Genomic DNA, 25,496 nt, shown 5'->3' with positions numbered 1-25,496 from the left:
GATGGATCAAACCATGTTCCTAGGAAGCCGGGGTGCTGGAACAATTTGTATGGTGGGGGTGCTGAGAGCCATTGAACCAAACTGTAAACCTAATATATGATGGATACCACTTCAAGCCAGGGGGTGCGGGAGCACCCCAAACCTGTAGTTCCAGCACCCCACTTCCTATGCTAGGAAGCATGGGGGTGAGTGCTGGGACTCAGAATTGATGCACAATTGATGCCTCTACCAAAACAATCTCCTTCCCTCTCCCTAGGATCCATGGGGTTTGAGGGCTGGACCCATGGTTCATTCCGTAGGCAGGCTGGGAGGGAAAGGGAGAAAACTGCAACTCAAATGCCTGATGGAACAATGAGAGGGAAGCCTTAGTGAGGGGAGCCTTACTGAATTTTCCTCCTCTCATCTCTTCCTGCAGATTTTACCATAGAAGGGACTGATCCCTCTCTCTCTCTCATCATGTATTTTTTACTTAGGCAAATTCCTGTTGAAATTGGTAAGAGATTGACTGAGGAAAGATTTCAGGATTTCCTAAGAGCTGTTACAAGAATCGTGGGGGGGTGACACTGGTTGTTTCCATAAATGCTCAAACATTTAATAGAACAGCATTTTGTAACATTTTGTAGCTATCTCAGGGCCAAAGCTTACAATAGCAACCCCTTTTAATGGGCTAAATTCATTCCCAGTCGAACTCCACCGTGGTCAATGGAGTGACCCCAGGAGTGAAAGGAAGTTGAGTGACTTACCGGTACCCTGGGGCCAGCTCTGGCCCCTGGAAAGGGTGGTGCTAGGGGATCAGAGCCAGCCCCAGCCCACCCTGTAAGGTAAGTGCCCCCTCCTCCTTCTCCCCCCCCCCCCCACTGGGGCGGCAGCAGCAGCAGCAGCCCGGGGATCCGGGGCTATTTAAAGGGCCCAGGGCTCCCCTGCTTCTACTGCCCCAGTCCTTTAATTAGCTGCCAGAGCCCTGGGGAAGCAGTGGGGCTCCAGCAGCTATTTTAAAGGACCGGGGCGGCAGAGGCAGCTGGAGCTCCCACTACCCCAGGGCTCTGGGGGCTATTTAAAAGGCCTGCGGCTCCCCTGCTTCTACCACCCCGGTCCTTTAAATAGACCCCGGAGCCCTGGAGTAGCAGTGGTGGGGCTCCGGCGGCTATTTAAAGGACCGGGGCAGTAGAGGCAGGGGAGCCCCGGGCCCTTTAAATAGTCGCCGGAGCCCTGCAGCCGCTACCCCAGGACTTCAGCAGTGGGGCTCTGGAGGCAATTTAAAGGGCCTGGGCACCGGCTCTTGTCGGTATGCCGTACCGCGGGATACCAGCTTACTTTCACCTCTGAGTGACCCCACATTTTTGGTATAAAATTTTCAAAAGTGCTTACATGATTCAGATCCCTATCTCCCATTTTCAAAAGTGAATTAGGCATTTAGGAGCCAAAGTTTCATTGAATGTCAATAAGACTTAAGCTCCTAAGTGTCTAAGGGTATTTCTCACTTCAATTAAATACCTGTGTCTGCATCCCACGAGGGGGAAGGGTCCCAGAGCTTGGACTCCAGCCTGGGCTGAAAGTGTACACTGCGGTTAAACAGCCCCTTAGCCTGAGATCCACAAGCCTGAGTCAGCTGACACGGGTCAACTGTGGGTTTTGAATTGCAGTGTAGACATAGCATAAGTCACTCTGGCACTCTTGAAAATGTTGCCCTTGATCCAATGTGTTTAAAAATAAATTAAAACTTCCTAAATTACCTTGAACAGCATCCTTTTGTCTAAAATGATGAGTGGTATATTTTAATATATTATGGAAAACTGTCATTTGCTTTTGTTAATTATAAAAATTATGGTGACTTCTTTGGGTAGTGAAGTGGTTTTTTTTTGTTTTGTTTTGTTAACATTCTGAGTACACTAAAATAATAGTTTGGGAAGTCATTGTAGTTTAGCATTAACAAATTTTAGATGGTATCAGTCTGGATTCATTTCGTTTTAATTTTTAGATTTGAATCATATTCTATGAGTAAGGATTAGAATTCCTGTTATTATGAATTTGTTGTTAGAAAATACTTGGAAATGTTATGTGTATACATTCGTTTTTCCTGTTTGCTGTGTATCCTTCTGGTCTTGCTTCTTAGTCACTGAAATACAGGCTGTAGGAATAGCATGAAATGCGATGGACTTGCCCCACCTAGAAGCCGGACCTGCTGCTGGCTGCTTCCGGGGTGCAGCGCGGTGTCAGAACAGATAAGAACTAGCCTGCCTTAGCTGGGCAGCACCGCCAATGGGCCTTTTAACGGCCTGGTCGGTGGTGCGGTCCAGAGCCACTGTGACCCAGTACTGGGTCGAGACCTGCAGTTTGAAAACCACTGCTGTAGTTCAACCACAAGGTTATTGGTCTCCATTCAGGAATTACTGGATGAAATTCAATGGCTTCTGTGTTGGATGAGATGATTGTAATGCTCCCTTCTGGGCTTAAAATCTGTGAAGACTGCTGTTTCGTGACTGTCCAGTAGGGAGATGTCATAAAGACCATTTTCCGGATATGTAATTCAGTTTAGTAATAAAAAGAAGCCTCATTTTCTTCTGGCCAGTTACAGATGTTGTGGGGCAGTGATCTGGAGGAGCTTCTCTTAGCTTTCTCTCAATTGCATAATGGCAGCTCTCTTTTAGTGATAAGCTACTGATTAGTTTTAAAAATCTTAAATAAAAATAGGAACATAAAACCAAACTGCCTAGGTTTTTCCTCTGATTCCTAGTGGCAGGTATGATAAAAGATACCCTCATCATCATTATAATGAGCATTAGCTGGTACCTGTGCGGTTGCATTTGTTATATGAATGCTGAATTTGGTTCATTATGGTCAGTCAAGATCAATTATCCCCTTCTCTAAGTAGGTCTTGAAGTAAGGAGTTGTTACAAGTTACTATGAAGAATCAGTGTTCTAAAATCTGGACACCCTTATAGAAATGCTAAAGTACTCTACAGTTATGCCCACAAACACTGCAGCAACACCGTTGTGGACTACAGTGATTTGGATAAATACTGTATTACTCTTTCATTTTAATTAAAGTATATCTACGTGTTTGCAAGGAGGCCGCATCCCATTGGGATTTGCCATGATGAGGATGATGATATCTATTTGTTCACAATGGCTCTGAAACCAGGAAACTGTTAAAATGCATGCTTCAGGTATCCTAAAGTGCTAATAGAACAATAGAAGAATTGATTATCTATCTATCTAATATTGATTTTATATTTTATACTTATCAGGAAGCTAGTTAATGTAACAGACAGTGAGTGAACTAATTCAAAACACTTTCAGTGTCGGAGCTTTCCCACCCACTGCATTCTTTTTAAAGTATTTTATTTATTTTTGGTTGCCAGCACGATATGAAAATACTTTGTATATCTAGTGCCTCATGAACAGCAGCTGAAGTGCTTAATTTTTCAACCATTCCCAATGGAAACAAATGAGATAAATTGCTCTTGTTGTATTATTTTATACCAGACAGCATGTTTGCGCAAGCTGCTTGATCTTTAAACATCTTTTCTTAAAATAAAATTTTTACAGAGCAAAAGACCCATCATGAAAGAGATTACAGATGTGCTAGCTTTGATTTCCTAGGACTGCATAATAAGAAGAGGTTTAGAACAATTTTTTTTCCTCTTTTTTTTTTTTTTTTAAACATTGCCATGTTCTGAGTGGCATTTTACAGTATCCAGAAAAGGAGTTGTTATGTATCAATACTTGCTGTATTCCCAAGGCACAGAATTAAGATGCTAAATCAGTCTGAATGCAGTAGTTTACAGTTTAAATCCGACCTTCAATCTGTGATGTCAATTGTCTTTTTTGCGGCCCTCCTTCAGCAAAGCACTCATTTAACTTTAAGTAGGTCAGGGCATGTCTACCCTTGAAAGCTGTTGCAGGTTCTGTGAATCTGTGTTATATGAGCAGTGCACCTACACCACATAGTTATCCCTGGTTAAGCTACTTCCCTTGGTGATCATTGCATCCATAAAGCTCTGTGTTGTTTCAGATTAAGTGCTCAGCATTGTGGGCAGTCTTTCCATGGTGCATTGCTCAGCAGCTAGGCTGTATGGGTTACCTACTGGAACGCACTGGACTGGAATTGTGGGACTTGGGGTCAAAGTAAATAGTTCCTATGATTACTCTTGTTTCAGTTCAGCATCCTTGTTGTTACAAGCCAGCACCATTTTCAAAGTGCTGTCAGGCAGCATGGAGGAAACATTGCTGAGTGTTCTGATCCTTATGGTGCCTAATTCAAACAGGCTGCTGCGATATATCTCAAGCTGTACAATGACTTTAGAACCAGGACTTGAGAAGGTGGTGGCTGAAATTAAGCAGACACTATTGCTTGAACTTTTCCTTGAGCAGCTTCACTCTTTGGACCATTGCTTTTGGTTTCAGACAACTAGCAGTGACAGGTGGGACACGGGGTGCAGACCTGGGATGACTAGCATTGGTGGCAAAACTAAGATGTCAAAAGCTACTTTTCCTAGAGATTTGTGCAGTGCTTGCCCTGGCACTGCAGTGGTGGAACGGTTACATGAGAGCTACTGGTTAGTGTCTAACCAGTTTGGTGTTGGTAGATCAACCATTGGGGTTGTTGTAATGGAGGTGTGCACTTTGCTATCAAGAAGGTGATGTTTCCCTGGCTCATAAGTCATGACAATGCATAGAATATTTTTGATGGGTTTGCACGGTTGGGGTTCCTGAATTGCAGTGGATCTCTTGATGTGACCCACATGCCTTTTCTTTGCTCCCCCACCAGGCTTAGGGTTCATCAACAGAAAGGGCTATTTCTGTAGGGTGTTACAAGGCCTGGTTGATCACCATGGAAGGTTCACCAATACTAATGTGGGGTGGTCTGGAAAGGTCCTTGATGCCAGGATCTTTAGAAACTGTGGACTGTTTTCTGCAATGAAAAATAGAATTCTTTCTCTGAGGATCACTATGAACATTGAGGGTGTTGCCCTTCTTCCTGTCATTCTGGGAGATGGAGGTGCCTGATGTCAAGACTGGAGACTGATGAGCAATATCTACCTTGTATGCTAGGTTGTACAAAACACAGCAAGCAGCTATGTGAGAGTGAGGAAGAGAACCTTGCTGATGGATGGGAAGAGGAAGTGGGCAGACTTGCTGAATGTTTTGAACAACCAGAGAGGTGGCCTTTATGAAACACTGCAACTCGTCAGGGACACAGGTTCAGGGATGTATTAGGGCCCTACACTGTTTGGTCCTCTGCCTGTGATTTGGGAGAGTCTGGGGTCTCCAGCACTGTGTCTGCTTCAGACTTCAGTGAGTTGTGCAGGTCTACAAGATCCTGAGTTTCAGGATCAACCTTCTTTGGCTCGGTCCTGGTCGGCATCTATGGAGGTGTCCTTGGTTGCGTCCACAAGATACCATGATTTAGTGGTGGCATCTCTGCCAAAAATAGAGTCCAGCTTCTCCTCATAGCGTAGACCATGCTGAAAAAAACATGACTACCACTTTCTGTGTAGTTAACCGTTCCTGGAGCGTCATTTCTCCTGTTTCCTTATTTCCCTTTCTTGACACCCTTTAACTGCAACCCTGGGCAAACACATACAGCTCTACTGACTTCAGTGGAATAATATCTGCATACACAGGGTCCTGTTTAGGTCCTGGTTTTGGACATTGAATGTAAAAGATGGACAAATGACTTATATACATGAGTATAATCCATTTATGCAATCAGCATCAAGGCAGAAGGTTTTCACAGTTCTCCATGATGTCCCTAAGTGCTGGAGGTTGCATTTGTATCTCTGATGTAGTGGAAAGATGTATAAAATCACATGTGTGCAGGAAACTCCCTATTGACAATGAATTTGAGGAGACTTTTTTTGTGGATTGTTTATTTCATGATGCATATGGAATACGATGCACTCAAGAAATTTGGAGTCTGAAAGTCCTGGTTTGTGATAGCAGACTCTGAACATTTGGGATATATGATTAAGGTTGCTCATGTGAAGTCAAACACATTATTTGGGATGGATTTAATTATTCTAATTTACAATTTTTAGGAGTTGAGGACCCCTCAATTGAGTGTGTTCATCTGTGTGGCTCTTTCAAAACACTGATTATTCCACTTCATGGTGATATCCATGTGCATATCCAAACCCAGCATTTGACCTGATAAATAAATACTGGACTATTAACAGTAATATGCTTATATAGTCTTTAAAAATGGAATATATTTATTTTTATTTTTTATCATTTGTTTTTAGCTTTTTTTCAATTTGTATTGATTTAAATTTCACAGTTGCAGGAAATTAGGACATAAGAATGACCATACTGGGTGAGACCAATGGTCCATCTAGCCCAGTATCCCATCTCTGCCAGTGTCCAATGCCAGATGCTTCAGAGGGAATGAACAGAAGAGGGCAATTTCAACTGATCCGTCTCCTGTTGTCCCGTTCCAGCTCCTGGCAGCTGGATGCTTAGGGACACCTGAAGCATGGGGTTGCATCCCATCTTGGCTAATAGCCTTTGATGATCTATCCTTTAAATTATTGGTAGTCAGATAATGGGAGGCGGTGGAGCTCAGACAATAATTATTTAATAACTGCAGATGTTGAGATTAAAAAAAGTCAAAGCTTTATAACGGTGAAACCACAAATTGTTAACCTCACATGTCAAATATATAAAATCCTTAAATCAAACTCTTATTTCTTAAGCAGGATTTTTCTTACTTTGCCTATCGATGGACATATTTTTTTTATCTGTTTGTTTCAGTACGGTGAAATCAACCTTTATCAATGTCAAGGTTCCTTCCGCACTCTGAACTCTAGGGTACAGATGTGGGGACCTGCATGAAACCTCCCCCTAAGCTTATTTTTAACAGCTTAGGTTAAAACTTCCCCAAGGTACAAACTATTTTACCTTTTGTCCTGGACTTTATTGCTGCCACCACCAAGCATCTAACAAATAAATATAACCGGGAAAGAGCCCACTTGGAAATGTCTTTTCCCCCAAAATCCCCCCAAGCCCTACACCCCCTTTCCTGGGGAAGGCTTGATAAAAATCCTCACCAATTTGCATAGGTGAACACAGACCCAAACCCTTGGATCTTAAGAACAAGGAAAAAGCAATCAGGTTCTTAAAAGAAGAATGTTAATTGAAGAAAAAGTAAAAGAATCACCTCTGTAAAATCAGGATGGTAAATACCTTACAGGGTAATCAGATTCAAAACATAGAGAATCCCTCTAGGCAAAACCTTAAGTTACAAAAAGACACAAAAACAGGAATATGCATTCCATTCAGCACAACTTCTTTTATCAGCCATTTAAACAAAACAGAATCTAACGCATATCTAACTAGATTGCTTATTAACCCTTTACAGGAGTTCTGACCTGCATTCCTGCTCTGGTCCCGGCAAAAGCAACACACAGACAAAGAGAACCCTTTGTTTCCCCGCCCCTCCAGCTTTGAAAGTATCTTGTCTCCTCATTGGTCATTTTGGTCAGGTGCCAGCGAGGTTGTCTTTAGCTTCTTAACCCTTTACAGGTGAAAGGGTTTTTCCTCTGGCCAGGAGGGATTTAAAGGTGTTTACCCTTCCCTTTATATTTATGACAATCAACATTTATCAGTAAAAACAGAATTAAATCCTGTGAATATGGACTGCATATGTTATGGTGAATCAGATGATGAAATGTGACATCATATTTGTTGTTCCTACCTTTTCGTCTGAGAAATAGAAGCTTCTGTTCTTTTCTGTGATTTGGATCAGATGTCTTTTTCAAATTTATATTGATTCCAGAATAGAGTGTTTGAAAATAATTATTATTGATAATACTTCTTAGCTTTATATAGTGAAATTGAGAGGGACACATTATTGGTTGTGATAACGATGAAGTTGGTCCAATAAAAGATATTACCTCACCTACCTGGTTACAAGAAGTCACGCAATAGATGTTTTTGACATATTAATATAGAGCCAGATTCACCCCTGGACTACACCAACATTAGGCTCTAATTGTGGAGTTCCTACTAACACAATTTGAAGCTTCTATCCTGTAACCCTACAGGGTAAAAACCATTGAGGTAGGGCGGTAGTGCCAATGTTATCTGTCCTCTTCTCGTGGTGAATTCTTTATGTGAAGTGACATTAGTAGCAGATAATGTAATTTGCACTGCTCTGTGCCCACAGGGGTGAATAGAGCCCATAGAGTATGCCTCCAGTGATTATTCTCGCCGCCCTGCCCCCCCCAGACACTACTATCAAGACTTGCACTGGCAACTAAGTCAGGAAACAGACACCAGGCAGGCTAGGTAAATTCCTGAGAGCAGTTGGTCGATTTAAAATGATTTTTTCCTTGAAAATTATTTTTTGCACCAAACTCAGACAGTTTTCTAAGAACAGGACACCTCATTGCCAGAAAATCCCCAGGACAAACAACAACTATGCACCCCTCGAATGCTTCTGTTGTTTGTTTGTTTGATTTTTATTATGAACTCCTCTACTATTTTTTTTTTGTCTGTATTCATCTGTGTTCTGCGTTGAGGATGCCTGTCTGTTTTCTTGCTTATGGGTTGCGTTGAGACATTTCAGTGTTGCTTTGAAGCACAAAGCTCTGTCACATCCCAGAGACAAGTGAAAGTGTCTGCAGGCAATTGAATGGAACGGACAAAAACATTGACTGTATTGACCACTCAGCAAATTGCACTCCTGGTGACTATGCAGTTTACCCTCCCCTGAGCTGACCTTTTCTATAGGACCTCCATTCAGATTCATTGCATTTGCAGGACATACCTGGTCATGTGGCACCAAAGCTGTTACTCTTAGAGACGCACAGTTATGGAAATGTGAGCACATCTGACAAAGCTGGTGCAATTTAAGAAAACACACCATATGTCTTGAAAAGTACATATAGTGTAAAGAGAATAGACAATGACTTAAAAAAAAATAGTCTCGATCTCTTGCCTTTTCAACTTGTGAGGCAGCCATTGCATATACCAGCTCAAATACATCCCTGGGATAATGCCTCTGATTTACATCAAGGAAGAATTTAATGTAGAATCTCTCTTGGGGTTAGAGCGTTTCTGGAATACTATAACTGGTGTTCAGAAAACAGCAAATAGTCTTTATTGTTCAGTGAAGAAGTTTATTGCACAGTTATGCCCTGTACTCTAGTACACTCAGCTTTCAATGATACTGTTATGAGCTGGGTGAAACCTTGTAATGGGGTTGATTTAAGATTGGCAGGTGTGAACATATTCTTCAATTAACATAACACTAAGTCTAAGCCCCACCTAAAACAAAAGGGTGTGTGAACCCACCCAGGATTTTTTGGCTGAGTATTGTTTTCAGTAGGTGTGTATGTGTGTGGGAAGAGAGATCTCACAGAATCTGAGGTCAGACAAGAACAGACGAAGTGAGAGAGACAGCCAGAAGGAACAACTAAAAGGCTGACTCTGGAAGAAACCTAGGGAGAGGGTTTTTTTTTTTTTTTTAGTCAGGGATTCAAGCTGAACAGAGTGTTTTTGGTGCTGTGAGCAAAATAAACTGTTTCCTGCTACTTTATTCCTTCTGTGTTCAGTGACACAGGGCTTGTACATTCTTTGTAAATAAACAAAATTACATCAAAGAATTACCTGACCACTACCCATTTGTACTCCCAACTGGAACACCACCTACAGGTCCCCAAACTTTGACTAGGCCTCCAGTAAAAGGGGTAACAATACATTTCATATTGATTTGAGTATCCTATTTTAAATGGGTTAAAGCATTGTGGAAGGCAAGAAAGAAAAAGTTGGGAAGATACAATGGATCATGCTTACAGATTTGTTAAGTCTTGTAAAATCAGTTTTCAAAGACATTGTTTGGATGAATGACATTGAATTGGTGACAGCAGGTCTTCTGAATTTCTTCAGATAGCTATATTTAACATTTTTATTGGCGAAAACATGGGGCACCGTCTTTTTCTTCCATCTATTTTTTTTCATTCCAGACATGTGTAGCTGTTGGTTAATTTATTTGTGTTGAACTTGAATTTTTGGCATGTGCTTAAAATAGACTTGGGAGCAGTCTACTTATTGATTATAATGTGAATTTTAATCTTTTGTAAAGGCACTTTGACGGGCCTCTGTTATTGTTAATTAAAATAAGCCTACAAAACGTTCATTGTTTCCAGTTTACCTGTGTCCCAATTAGAAGATTGTTTGTGGATTGACTGCTCTGCGGAGGCCTAAATGTTGCATAGCAGGAATGTTGTAGGTCAGGATTGAGGTGTATCATCAGGGCTGTCTGAAGAAAGCTTGCACAGTGTGGATGTGGACACTGGATGAAATCCTGCTTCCTTTACTCACTTGCAGAGTCCCACTGCAGTGGGACTATGTGCTAAGTAAGGTAAAATGGATTTGACCTCATTATGAGCCAGATTCTCTAGTCCACCACCAAGTTCACTTTGCGTCACTGGCCGGAAATCCTCACAGGAAAATTCCCCCCATCTATTGGGAATCTCTGCCACAGCTGTCTCTGGCCTCAGCTGTTGCTCTACCCATGGTGTAAGGGGTGGAGTAATAGGGAGCAGTAATAGAGCCATGGTCTACCAAGCCTTATCTGCAAATGGCAGAGTAGGTCTCATGCTACTTGAGTGCCCACCTGAGCGAGGCAGCTGGGAACCAGGGAGCCACAACCAGCTCCCTGCGGCTTCCATTCTCTACTACATCCAAGCCCAGCTCAGACAAAGCTGAGAATCAGGACTGATGTGTTTACAGTCACTAGTGCTACTTGTCTGTCACTTTGTCAAATTTTGACCATCTTTAAAATTAATAAAAAATCTGTCAACTCCATGACCCACATTGAGTCTTATTAACCTCTTTATTGTTTCATTCATACATAGTGCAAATCCAGCAACACAGCCCCCTTAGAGCTTGTTGGAAATCTGACCCTGGAAAAGATGAACAGCCATTTCTGTCTTGAAATCCCAAACCTAAAATATTCCCCCTCTTCTTTTCCCCTTCTAGTTCCTATTTCCAGCCACATCTTTTACTATAGGTAACCCAAAAATTGGAAATTCTGCATGGCACTGAAGTGAATAACATAGTGCTTCATAGCATATGGTAAGAGTGTAATACTGTGAAGGTTCAGCTGCAGTAGAAGTGAGTGTGTGTATATATCTGAGTAAACATATGTTGTAATTCTTTATATATTGGGTTAAGATCTAAAATGTAGAACTAAATAACAGATAGATAGTTCTTGATCCACTATTACAGTTCCAGTGACTCACTGACACATCACTGTTGCAGCAATTACAGAACAGCGTATTATAGATTCTGACTCAGAGAGGTGTTTTATTCCAAAGGCTTCTGGCAATTGCTATAGTTCTTGCTCTACCGTTATAAGGAACTCATTGTTATGGATGGCATGTTACCATAAAGAGACTGAGCTAAGGATAATGAAATAAGGTTTGGACTTAGTGAACCTGTAAAGGAGAGCTTTGCTTTGGATGAGCACCCAGAAATTTGGATGCATGAACTTTAGCCACATTGCTTGGGTCTGCAAAAGTGGGCCCAAAGTCTAACAAGAAAGGCTCTTCTTATGGTATTTCAGGACTTCACTGCCAGACACAACCAGGAAGTATAGAGGAGTCTAGAAATTAAAAATAATGTATAAAATAACCTAGACTTTTTATATCTCCAAAAAGGTTTTGTATGGGTTCAGTTCCATCTGGAGAAATATATTTCTTTCTCATTCACACATGCACACATGAATACTGGACCTGATTCTCCATTATTGTAGTGATTTACACCTTTGTAAAGTGAGTGCATAATGGTGTCATTCTGATTTGCCAAAGTTTTACCATTGCTTTTCTCTGGTGAAAATGACTACACACATTGCAGGCCAACAGACAATCAGGCTTCTAGTTCTGGGAACACTCTCTAATGTATACTGTGTATAGACCTGCACCCAGGGTTGCATAACAGATCAGTTCAGAACTCTGAATAGATTCCAGACCTTCTGACTCTCTGTCCTGTGCCTTAATCGCTGCACTCTATTTAGAAAATGGTAAGAAGCTCTGAATAAAATTGGTATATTTACTTTCCACCATTTCACATTTCAGAATCTGAAATGCTTCATTTAACATGAGGATCATGAAACAGAACAGTCAAATGAAATTATCCCCAGTATTGTGCAGTATTTTTTAAATGCCCCAGTCTGAAAACATGCACAAAACTAAGTAGAAGGTTTTCAATCAACATCTTGCAGTTCAGCTGACAAGGGTTTTCATCCAGATATACAATACACAACTCTAACATGAACTAGGAACTACAGGTAGGTTAGAGGAAGCTCACTAAACCAAACCCCTTAGATGGCTTTACATTGGATTATTATGTAAACTTTTTTGCTACTGGCATTGCTTTTGGGGAGTTTCAGCTGTTTTCTTTCTGCAGGTTGAGTGGACCAGAGTAAGATATTAATGAACGGATGGACTCTGCTGGTAAGATCGGCCATCCCACCATGACAACTGATGTGTCAGAAGCTGGGGAATTGTGTCTGGAACCTCTAGTCACTTGCAAGCTATGTCTCTGTGAACATTCTCTTGATAAGATGACCACTCTTCAAGAATGCAGCTGCATCTTCTGTACAGCGGTAAGCAGTGACAGCACCTTAACCAAGAAATAGAGTAATAGACTATGGAGGTACAAGGGACCTATTATATTGTTATGGCACAAGTCAGGCAGTGATGTCATTTACTCCCATCCATGCCAATACAGGATAGTTTCCTGGCATATTCTTGCTACTGCTTTGTCCAGTCTTGCCTAAAAGAATGTTGACATTAATGAGGCTTTCATCAGCTTGGAATTCTAATGAAGATACTCCCATAGCCAATAAAATGCATATTGGTGGAATCATAAATTACAGTAGGACACCTTCTCTTTTTATGGTTAGCTGAGCAAGTAAACAATTCATATTCAATCAGCATCTTTATTTTTCCTGAAGAAAAATATTAATACCACCATAGAGTTCTGTAGAATCTTTTTAAAATGCTTCTTCCCCATAAATATTGTATAGATGCTCTAAAGAAAATAGCCCTCAAACTCTTCCGGTGCAGTCATACTGTGGAGGTCCCAGGTAGCATTTTTTGTCAATTAAGTGTTGTTGTTTTAAAAAACTAATTTGTCAGTAAGGCTGATTGAGGTATAAGGACATAAGATTAAGTGTATAAGGTTAAGTGACTTGATAAAGGTCATACAGTGGCCAACCCAAAATTAGACCTCAGTATTTGACTGGCTTTCATTTCACCTCATGAACCAGATTCCGATCTCTGTTTTGTTGTGTGAATACAGAATAACTCTAGTAACTTCAACTGAGCTAGTCTACATTTATGTCAGGGTAAATAAGATCAGCATCTAGCTGCATGTTTTAAAATGGGCAATATTCAATGGATTGAAATAGAATCTGTGAATGTGGTTTTTAATTTTGACCTTTATTATGATTTAACTGCCTATTGATTAAACAGAGCGTTCAAGCTATCCAACTTATAATATCTTTTGTTTTCAAATTTTTCTCTAGAATGTAATATGAAAACATGGTTTTGACTATTGTAAATTTAAGATTGTGGAATTTCTGTAGAACATATGGGAAAGTTCTACTCAGCCTTGGTTAGTATAATTTTTATCAAATCCTTTTTGGGTAGTCTTTCCATTAGTAGACCCCAATCTTTAATCACAGAACGACTAAGTTGAACGGATCTTCAACTGATATAAATCATCCTCTTTCTTTTAAGTTCAGTGGAGCAATGCCAATTTACACCAGCTAGGAATCTGTATCTAGTATTCACATACTTAGCAGAATGTGTCCAAATGTCTCTCTCATTTCAATGGACTTTTAAATGTTTGAATAGCTCGTAAGCCTTGTGTTTAAGCTTTGTCTCACTTTTGGTGTCTGTCTACCTTTGTCTTTATGCCTTGTTGTTATATATATGTCAGTCCCAGGATATTAGCAAGACAAGGTGGGTGAGGTAAGACAAAGGTTGTCTCTCTTACCAACAGAAGTTGGTCTAATAAAAGACATTACTTCCCCCACCTTGTCTCTCTGGTACCTTTTTGTCTTTCATGCTAATTCTGTTTCCTTCTCTCTCTCTTACTTGTTCTGTGCATGTCTTGTATGCGGTGTCAGGGATGGGCAAGGAAGGAACACTTCCCATTTTCCTGTTAACTGGTCGATTTTACAGAAACAAGGCTATTGTGGCAATATGTGACTCAGGTTATGGAGGGTTGAGTCACTGATTGCACAGAATGCTGTGTTCATTCATGTTGCTCCTGCTTGCTATCTTCCTGCCACTTATTTGAGATTGCTGAGAGCCAGATACATCTATATAAGCTAGTCGTGATGCAAGTTCTAATGTTTCCATTGTACATATCTTATCTAAGAGCAGGTAATCCTTCTCAATACCAGTGAAGAAGGACTACTCTGCATGAAGCCAAATGGCTCTCAAACTGCATATGCAACTTTTGACCACAGTGGGAGTTCTCCTGTAGATGAAGAACATGCTTTAGCACTCAGATTTCCCTTCAAAGAAGAAATAGATAAGTTCATGAAGGATAGGTCCATCAATGGCTATTAACCAAGGTGATCAGGGATGCAACCCCGTGCTCTGGGTGTCCCTAAGCCTCTGACTGCCAGACGCTGGGACAGGAAAATGGGATGGATCACTTGAGAATTGCCCTGTTCTGTTCATTCTCTCTGAAGCATTTGGCACTGGCCACTGTTGGAAGACAGGATACTGGGCTAGATGGACCATTGGTCTGACCCAGTCTGGCCATGCTTATGTTACCTTGCCTTGTTCCCTGCTGTCTCATCCTGACCCCAGTTACTGACTCTGGCTTTGACCCTGGGCATAGCTTCTGCCTCTTACTCTGTGACCCTTGGTGTGACCCCTGACCACAACGCTAATCTAGGTTTCAACCATTAGGTTGGACTGCCCAGGTATGGGCCTGAAGGCATCTTCACTGATAATTACAGCATATGCCTCATTAGCATTATCTGCTTTTAAATAGATAATTTTCTTCTGGGGTAAAATTCTGTGTTGCTTTTCTAAGAGGTGCAGCACAGAACTCATGGCCCAGAAAGCAGGGGGAGGTAGGTTTGGTGGCTTTAAGCCACTTACATGCACTCTTGATTTTGGGCTACTGTGGGGGTTGATGTGACCTCTGGTGTAACTTAACCTAAGTTAAAGCAGCCTAGGAGCAGCAGTTCTGCCCAGAATCTCCTCCCCAGTGCTATGTGCTGTGCCTCTGTGCCTGATATGTCCCTCCCACCACAGTCCTGACCCTGGCACAGCTCCTACAACCGAGGGGGTGGGGAGGGCGGTCCCCTGAAGCAGACGCTGCAATCCCGGCAATTACAGACTGGTAAGTCTAATGTCAGTACCGGGCAAATTAGTTGAAACAATAATAAAGAATAAAATTATCAGACACACAGAAGAACATAAATTGTTGAGCAAAAGTCAACATGGTTTCTGCAAAAGGGAAATCGAAGAACTCTAATAGATTAGTAAGACATGAAGGGGTCAACAAACATGTGGACAAGGGGGATCCAGTGGACATGGTGTACTTAGATTTCCAGAAAGCCTTTGACAAGGTCCCTCACCAAAGGCTCTTACGTAAATTAAGTTGTCATGGGATAAGAGGGAAGATCCTTTCATGGACTGAGAACTGGTTAAAAGACAGGGAATAAAGGGTAGGAATAAATGGTAAATTTTCAGAATGGAGAGGGGTAACTAGTGGTGTTCCTCAAGGGTCAATCCTATGACCAGTCCTATTCAACTTATTCATAACTGATCTGGAGAAAGGGGTAAACAGTGAGGTGGCAAAGTTTGTAGATGATACTAAACTGCTCAAGATAATTAAGACCAAAGCAGATTGTGAAGAACTTCAAAAAGATCTCACAAAACTAAAGGATTGGGCAACAAAATGGCAAATGAAATGTAATGTGGATACATGTAAAGTAATGCACATTGGAAAAAATAACCCCAACTATACTGTGAAGTTGTACTCTATATGATTTTATAAAAATATGCTAATGAGTGTGAATATAATGTAACTGGAATATGCTTCATGCAAAAGGTCTCTAGTAAGGTATCATTACAAAGCTTATAATCTACTGAGTGTGGTCATCTTATTTGTATAAATGTATCACTCTTGTATCTGAAACTAGAAATATGAAATATAACTCTGAGGTCCTGTTGTAGTTATGCAAAGTGTGGGCCATTAATGGTGGTCTGGAATCTTAATGGCTCCCGTTAACTAGGACAATTAACTGTAGATGGCTCTGTTTTACTTGTAAGTCTTCCTGTATACCTGTGGGCTGGCAAGTGGGTAATGAAATCTTACAGTGACATGTGATCATGTCACCTGAACTGGAATCCATCTTTAACCTGGTGCTTTTCCATTGAGAAGAGGGGTGGGAACCTAGAGGGACAAAGGATTCCAGTCTTATGCAAAAGATATATAAGTGGGTGAAATAGAAAAAAGGGAGTGGCCATGACGAGAAGTGCCCTTGCTGCCACCTGAGCTGGAACAAGGGCTGAACCAGGGGAACGAATTGTGCCCAGACTAGGAAGGCATCCAGGCTGTGAAAGAAACTTATTGAAACATCTCTGAGGGTGAGATTTTATCTGTATTCAGTTTCTTACTATATTAGACATAGACTTGCGTGTTCTATTTTGTTTTACTTGGTAATTCACTTTGTTCTCTCTGTTACTACTTTCTGTATTTAATAAAATCACTTTTTACTTAATTAACTCAGAGTATGTATTAATACCTCAGGAGGAGGCAAACAGCTGTGCATATCTCTCTATCAGTGTTATAGAGGGCGAACAATTTATGAGTTTACCCTGTATAAGCTTTATACAGGGTAAAATGGATTTATTTGGGGTTTGGACCCCATTGGGAGTTGGGCATCTGAGTGTTAAAGACAGGAACACTTCAATAAGTTGCTTTCAGTTAACTCTGCAGCTTTGTGGCACGTGGTTCAGACCCTGCATCTGTGTTGGAGCAGACTGGCGTGTCTGGCTCAGCAAGACAGGGTGCTGGAGTCCCAAGCTGGCAGGGAAAGCAGGACAGAAGTAGTCTTGTCACATCAGTTGGCAGCCCCAAGGGGATTTCTGTGATCCAACCCATCACATATCCATACAATATGATGGAGGCTAATTTAGCTACAACTAATCAGGAAAGAGATCTTGGAGTCATCGTGGATAGTTCTCTGAAGACGTCCATGCAGTGTGCAGCGGCAGTCAAAAAAGCAAACAGGATGTTAGGAATCATTAAAAAAGGGATAGAGAATAAGATGGAGAATATCTTATTGCCCTTATATAAACCCATGGTATACCCACATCTTGAATACTGAGTACAGATGTGGTCTCCTCATCTCAAAAAAGATATACTGGCATTAGAAAAGGTTCAGGGAAGGGCAACTAAAATGATTAGGGGTTTGGAACGGGTCCCATATGAGGAGAGATTAAAGAGGCCTAGGACTTTTCAGCTTGGAAAAGAGGAGACTAAGGAGGGATATGATAGAGGCATATAAAATCATGAGTGGTGTGGAGAAAGTGATAAGGAAAAGTTATTTACTTGTTCCCATAATATAAGAACTAGGGGCCACCAAATGAAATGAGTGGGCAGCAGGTTTAAAACAAATAAAAGGAAGTTCTTCTTCACACAGTCCGCCTGTGGAACTCCTTGCCTGAGGAGGTTGTGAAGGCTAGGACTATAACAGGGTTTAAAAGAGAACTGGAAAAATTCATGGAGGTTAAGTCCATTAATGGCTATTAGCCAGGATGGGTAAGGAATGGTGTCCCTAGCCTCTGTTTGTCAGAGGGTGGAGATGGATGGCAGGAGAGAGATCACTTGATCCTTACCTATTGGGTTCACTCCCTCTGGGGCACCTGGCACTGGCTACTGTCGGCAGACAGGATACTGGGCTGGATGGACCTTTGCTCTCACCCAGTATGGCCATTCTTATGCAGCTGGTTTCCTCAGTTCCTGCACTGAAGTATAATTCTATGCCTGCTGCCTCCAGGGCTGTAAGATCCCCTCTTTATCCAGCTCTGAGCCTTTTATCTGTATGAAAAGATTGAAGCTGGGGCAAGACTCTCAGCCTTGGTATCTGGAATGAAGACATAAACAGTCTTTGGGGTGCTGATGCTTTAAGTAAGTCTAGTTTGTTTTGTTTTCCATAACAAGGTTATCCATGCAGAGCCAAGGATAACATTAAGCCTGATGTAGCAGGTAGGCTCAACATGGAGAGAGTGTGTCCTATGCAAAGGTGTTACTATGGGTTTCTGTTGTTTTCACATACATGTTGTCAGCTGACAATTACCTTGGCTCTGTATTTCCAAATTCTCCAAAGCACAATTGTTTTCCTCTACATCATTACTAACTTTGAGGGCTAATGGAAATTTAATTATTCAGGCATCGAGGTTTATGTTTCTTCCCATCATCTGTGATCTATAAAACAAAAAAGTTAAATGGGTTAGTATTGTGCATCTGGTATTCTTCCAGCTTAGCAGTTGATGTAATAAAACATTATCCCTCCTAAAACCTGAATTCCAACTAAAGTAAATTTTATTGGAGTGTGTGTATCTGCATTTGAGTGGAACGGTGCTATTAAGACTGGAGATTTCAACTAGAAATATTTGATTTCAGCTGTTTAAAGGAAAAACCTAATGGACTTGTACATGGACTTTTCACTTTGGACCTGGGCTTAAGTTCAAATAAGATGGCATCAGCCAGATATCCCCACAATGTTTGTTGCTGTTCAAGTAAGCCTACAGTAAAAACTCATGAGCTCAAGCCCAAAGTAATCATTCTCTGCAGCTTCTTGGGATCTGTGAGAAAGTATATGGTGACTTGGCTGAGTCTGAATTGTGTTAGTTTAAAATGAGAACGTGGATGAGTCTCACAACAAACTGCATTGGTAATAATCATGTTTATTATGGTAATGCCTAAGGGCCAGCTCATTGTGACAGGCACTGTACAAACAGACGAGTAGACAATCCCTGCCATGAAGAGCTCAATATCTAAAGAGACAAGACAGATACAGGGTGGGGGAAGGGGTAGAACACACCATCAGAGTGAACTACGTGATGGCAGCAAACGTCAAGTTTAATTTCACAGCGGTGGATCGGGTTAGTTAGGGAGGGCTATGATGAATGGCAAGCAAAGTGAAGGGAAAGGGGACATTGAAGGGCAGGAAAGAAAGGGGGAGGGGAGAAGAGGGCCAGGGGCAGGTGTGGAGTGAAGCTGAGGTGAAGAGACAATGAGGGAGAAGGACGATTGGAGCAACTAGCCAATCAGCACAGGGCAGAGAAAGTCCTATCAAAACTGTAGAAAGTTTTTTGAATGTCCAGAGGTCTCTGCTTTGGCTGCTTCTGCACCTCCTGGTGTCCTGTCTGGAGTCTCTGTCTGGCTAATGGTGACCAGATAGCAAGTGTGAAAAATCAGGACGGGAGTGGTGGGGGGGGATTAATAGGCACCTATATAAGACAAAGCCCCAAATATCAGAACTGTCCCTATACAAATCAGGACATCTGGTCACCCTAGTCTGACTCTTCTCTGCAGATTTCCTCCAAGGCCATGTAGGGACACAGGGAAGCACCAACTGGGTCCTAGTGCTCCCAGAGTATACAGTTCTGGGTCTGGGATAGTGGTAGGCAGATGAGTGGCCCTCACTGGGCCCCATTTGACCCCTTCCCCGACTGCAGCAGTCCCTGCTCTGGCTCCTTCTGGTCCTCCTGTCTGGAGTCTCTGCCTGGCTCCTCTGTGTGTACTATAAATCTATACTATACATATGGGGACTATATGATGATGTAGTGTGGTGTAAAGATTTTATTAGCATGTGTTTGGGATGGATCTCTTGTATAATGGAGTTCATCCAAACAAGTGCTAATAAAATATTTAGAGGGCACCACGCTAACATATATTGTACTCTATAGGCCACACACTAGAGAAGAACTACTTTAGAAATAAAAACAAGGAGTCCTTGTGGCATCTTAGAGACTGACACATTTATTTGGGCATAAGCTTTTGTGGGCTAAAACCCACTTCATCGGAGGCATGCAGTGGAAAATACAGTAGGAAGATATATATACACAGAGAAATGTTTTAAACAGTTTTGAAATAACAGCATTGGGACATTTTTTATTTTTCTGCTTGTAAAGCCAGGTGTCTTAGTTACCAAAAGTCCAACTGTCCAGGGCTCAGAAGGAATTATAGAAACTTCTAAAAATGACGATTACTGTATCTCAAAATGTTACTTCAAATTCCAATGTCAGATGTTTCAGGGAATAGAAGTGATTTCCACATCCAGTTGGGAATGTGGGATTGCCCCTTCCCAGGGCTATAAAACTCCTGTGTCTAGTTCTGAAGGGATATAAGATACCAGATTTCAAAATGGATTTTTCTCTTTTAGATGTAGAAAAGCTGCTAGTAGCCAAGTACCAACAAAGTCGTCCTACAATGCTACACTATAGCGAGGCGACGATTCACCGGTGCAGCGCCTCCTGCTGGTCGTCTCAGGAATTAGCTCTTTTCTAGCCTCGGCGCGCCCTCTGCAAGCTGGTGTCTCACCTGCCTCTGGCCCTGTGTCCATCCCGGACCCTGGTGCCTCCTCACCCTGAGGTGCTGCCCCCTGGCAGTGTCCCCACACTCTGTGTCTCCCCTCCCAGGGGACCCCCAACCCTCTAAACCCACCTTGCCTCAGTGGCTACTACCAGTCATCATCTAGCCCTTGCTCACTGGGGCTGACTGCAGTATAATGGCCACTCATCATTGGCAAGGGGTTAGGACCTGCTGCCTTTGCGTATCATCAGGCTGTGCCTCTGCAGCCCCTGTACCTTTCTGGGCCTTGCACAAGGCCTGCAGCCTGGGGATTTATTATCAAGGATCTACAACCTATCCTGAAGGACGACCCATCACTCTCACAGATCTTGGGAGACAGGCCAGTCCTTGCTTACAGACAGCCCCCCAACCTGAAGCGAATACTCACCAGCAACCACACACCACACAACAAAAACACTAACCCAGGAACCTATCCCTGTAACAAAGCCCGCTGCCAACTGTGTCCACATATCTATTCAGGGGACACCATCATAGGGCCTAATCACATCAGCCACGCTATCAGAGGCTCGTTCACCTGCACATCTATCAATGTGATATATGCCATCATGTGCCAGCAATGCCCTTCTGCCATGTACATTGGCCAAACCAGACAGTCTCTATGTAAAAGAATAAATGGACACAAATCAGACGTCAGGAAATATAACACTCAAAAACCACTCGGAGAACACTTCAGTCTCTCTGGTCACTCGATTACAGACCTAAAAGTGGCAATTCTTCAACAAAAAAACTTGAAAAACAGACTCCAATGAGAGACTGCTGAATTGGAATTAATTTGCAAACTGGACACCATTACATTAGGCTTGAATAAGGACTGGGAGTGGATGTGTCATTACACAAAGTAAAACTATTTCCCCATGTTTAATTCCCCCCCCCCCCCCTCACTGTTTCTCACACGTTCTTGTCAACTGCTGGAAATGGCCCACCTTGATTATCACTACAAAAGATTTTTTTTCTCTCCTGCTGGTAATAGCTCACCTTATCTGATCACTCTTGTTACAGTGTGTATGGTAACACCCATTGTTTCATGTTCTCTGTGTATATAAAATCTCCCCACTGTATTTTCCACTGCATGCATCCGATGAAGTGAGCTGTAGCTCATGAAAGCTTATGCTCAAATAAATTTATTAGTCTCTAAGGTGCCACAAGTACTACTTTTCTTTTTATAGGAACAGACTCCTGAAACTCTTACCAGTCCACAAAAGTGGTCCATAATCATGCAAATAGTCCCATTGACTTCAATGAGATTGATCAAATGATTAAGGGTTTACAGGATTAGGTTCCAAATTTGTAAATTATTCTGTGTGAAACTAACAATGCCTGAGCTGTCATATTAGAAGGAGCTTCATTCGAATAAAGGTGGGCAGATGTGTGATAAGTCTTAGCTCCATTGCTAAGATGAGGAGCATATTTTCAGCAAAGTTCTTGACAGATTCCTGAGGCAGCTGGTTTAAGGCCATCAGTGTCCGGCATTATAATCTTCACTTATAGTTCTCTCACCCACAAAGCTGAAACATGAGGCATTTGTTTTCTTTGTTTTGCTGCTCCAGTTCCAGTTAACAAAATGCATGTTAGACTAGTTTGGCTGCAAAGAAGGATTCTGTGTACAGTGGGGACAACACCTGATTCCTGTCAGGCTGCAGAACTGGGCTGACAGCGGAATCCAAACATCCTCTGGTCAGTGCAAGCAGAGGCATTCCTCTGATGATTTGGACTTGATGTGATGCAGTATGGATGTCATGGATAATTATGGCCAATGGAGAGAAACAGAGTCAAAAACACTGTTTAAACACCTTCCGCCCCCACACCCCCTTCCCTCTGGAGGACTCCGGACCAACGTAAGAGCACAATACATATGCTAACACACTTAAACAAAGACTTTGTTTAAGTTTGTTAGCTTACGTATTGTGCTGTGAAAGCCATTTAAATAATGAATGCCCTCCCTAGCCATGTTCTGCTCCTTTAAGGAGCAGAGTGCAGCCCCCCCCTACCCCCCCCCTCCAAAGGTGGGGGGCTAGCCCCAAGTCTTTCCGGTACCCCATACCAGCTAAAAATCTCTTGTCGGTAATGTGTACTGGTGGGTACCACTCTACTTGCACTCCTGCTAATAGAAATGTCAGAATATCAATGCCAAATCCTGCTCCAATCTCCTCTTCAACTTTTTTTCCAAATACTCTGATCTTCGGTATTATATGAGTGAGTTTAACTGCAAGTGACATGCCTGCTAAAGTCACCAACCAGCAATTAATTTCAAGTTGTATGTTACTCACCAGAACAAGGTTTGAGCTGTCTAATATCATGTACAATAACAGACCAATCTTGCAAAAACAAAAGACAATTTTGCATCCTAGCTTCTGGGTGTTGGCACATGTTTATGCAGCAATGGTATGACTCATCATTCGTGTGGTCTTATGTTTTTGAGAAGTGTGTGAATTAACTAAATTGGAAAATGCATGAAAAAAATGCCACTATAACAATCCATATGTCATCACACACACTGGTACAATAGTTCTGCGTAAAGGAGACTAAGATTTCCCTTTCTAAGGTCTAGGTGACTTTAATAGGCAATGCCATGCTAGCAGGGCAAGTGAGAGTACATTTAACTTCTCAACTTTTTTGAACTATAGTGAGAAGAACCTTCTACTTTGGGTTTCATTTCAAAGGGTTAGTGAGAGCCCAGCTTGAGAGAGGCCCTGAAGCCATTCTGCCCTGTTGTCTTTCCCCAATCTCAGTTTCCTCCACGGTGCTGCTGCTGCATGCCACTAAGTGTGTGCGAGTTACTGCAGAGACAAAGGGGCCAGCCATTTTCCCAGGACTCAGCACACAGACATGGAGACACCTTGATTTATGAAACACTCTGTGCATCTGTTGCTTTATCTGCAGGTGCTTGAGAGAGGAGAATTTTCCGCTGTACCTAGTGCTTCCCAGGCAGCATTAAGCAGCACAATGGAGGAAACGGATGTGAAAAGACAGCATTGTGTGTGTGTGAGACAGAGAGAGAGAGCAGAGTGGGAGGGAGACAACTTTAAAACAGGCAAGAGACAACCAAAAGGTGGAGGTGAAAAATGAAGAGGAGGAGGAAAGAGACAACACAGGGCAAGGGAAGATTCCTACCTGGGCCAGTGTTGATCCTCAGTCACACTTTCTTTTCCACATGTTGTTTCTCTCTCACAAGAAAATAATGGCCCATCTCCAAAATCAACACACCTGTGCCCCAGTGAGATAACAGTTTTCAGTTCATAGCGGTAGTTAAGGGTCTGATTTCCTCCTGCACCAGTGTAAATCTGGAATAATTCCATTAAAGTTAATGGAGTTTACATGATGTAAAACCAGTGTAACATGCAAATTAGATTAAAAAAAATCCAATTATTAAAGGCCATTCTCTTTCCTCTTGCTAATTTCAAGAAAAGATTCATTCCCTCTCCCCATGCACCACTTTCTTATACTCCTCTCTTTAGGTGTAGGCAGATCAAACATTCAGTCCCGGTGCTGCAACGCCCCAATGATTTTAAATAAAGCTCACCTCAGATTGTTTTCCATGTCTACCCACCAACTGTCATGTTGTGGCATTTGGGTTTCTTTCCAAGCTTGAAGAACAGGAGTACTTGTGGGACCTTAGAGACTAACAAATTTATTTGAGCATAAGCTTTCGTGGGCTACAGCCCACTTCATCGGATGCATAGAATGGAACATATGGTAAGAAGATATATACACACACCTACAAAGAACATGAAAAGGTGGAGTAAGAGGCTAATTAATTTAGATGAGCTCATAAAAAACATGATAAAATTGGCATATATAAAATAATACTTAGCACATGTTCAAAGCACTTTACACGTTCAAAGAACTTCTCACTTCTCCTTTGAAGTAGGTATTATCCATTTTATATGTGGTGAAACTGAGACAGAGACATAAGTAAATTGCCCAGTACCCAGCAGTAAATCAGTAACGGAGCCAGGCCTAACAGAACACAGGTGTCTGGACTCAGTCCTTAGTCCAGAACACACTGGGACCAGCTCTAATGTGACATGTCACTTTGTTTATGGCTTCGGATATATTCACTTTCTGGTGCTTAATGATAGCGATCCCATGACATTTGGGGTACCAGAAGCCAATATGTATTTTATTTTGATTTTTACAATATGGCTCTTCAGACTTTGAGTAGCATAAGCCAATCAATTTAAAATTGCACATAAGAATGGTGATTACCAATACTATAAGCAGATCCAATGAAGGAACAAATCCCAATAACTGCATTTATCATGTTGGGTGTGAGAAAGAGCCACTAAATCAAATACTTCTTGTTATGGAATGATGAGCTAGAAAGCAGTATACACTGCCCTGTGGTCACACTTGCCTGTTGACACTCAATTGCTTTCAACAGTTGGTGCGCCATTTGTGGCCATATGGTCACCCAAAAAATGTACACAGCCACTGATTTTTCTGACCACAAGACCACAACACGCTCATCAAACTATAAAAGGATTTTTCACTCTTTTTCCATGTGTCTTACTCTTATAGGGCCTCATCCCTTGTCCAATGGAGATGTTACCAGCAACTTGAATGAGCATTGCATCAGGCCCTTAAATGTTAAGCTACAGAGGTGGAAAATGAAATGGTGCTGATTTTTTAACCACACTTGGTAAATCTATCTTGACAAATACTTTAAGCTGTGTATTTTATAATAGCTGACCATATATATACCAGGCACTTGAATAACATGATGACGAGCACATTATAAAACCTTAGATAAATATACCTATCATTCCACACACTGCAAGTACTTTTTGAATGTAAGTGTACCTGCACTGGCACTGACCAGGCACTTCTGGTGCCAGGCTGCAAATCTGTAC

The 25,496-nt window shown here is 41.8% G+C and overlaps 1 protein-coding gene across 2 annotated transcripts in view; it reads left to right on the top strand.

Moving 5' to 3' along the window:
• The window catches only part of RNF144B (ring finger protein 144B), an 80,653-nt gene that overhangs the window by 6,203 nt on the left and 48,954 nt on the right, over window positions 1-25,496 (top strand). For both annotated transcript variants that reach the window (XM_007054892.4, XM_043540060.1), the window contains exon 2: window positions 12,415-12,613. In XM_007054892.4, the coding sequence (XP_007054954.1) occupies window positions 12,449-12,613 (165 nt within the window). In that variant the 5' untranslated portion in view covers window positions 12,415-12,448. The remainder of the gene's footprint in view (window positions 1-12,414; window positions 12,614-25,496) is intronic.

This window comes from Chelonia mydas, chromosome 2 (genome assembly GCF_015237465.2).
Source record: "Chelonia mydas isolate rCheMyd1 chromosome 2, rCheMyd1.pri.v2, whole genome shotgun sequence".
Classification (NCBI taxonomy): Eukaryota; Metazoa; Chordata; order Testudines; family Cheloniidae; genus Chelonia; species Chelonia mydas.
This window is presented reverse-complemented; position numbering and strand designations above follow the sequence as displayed.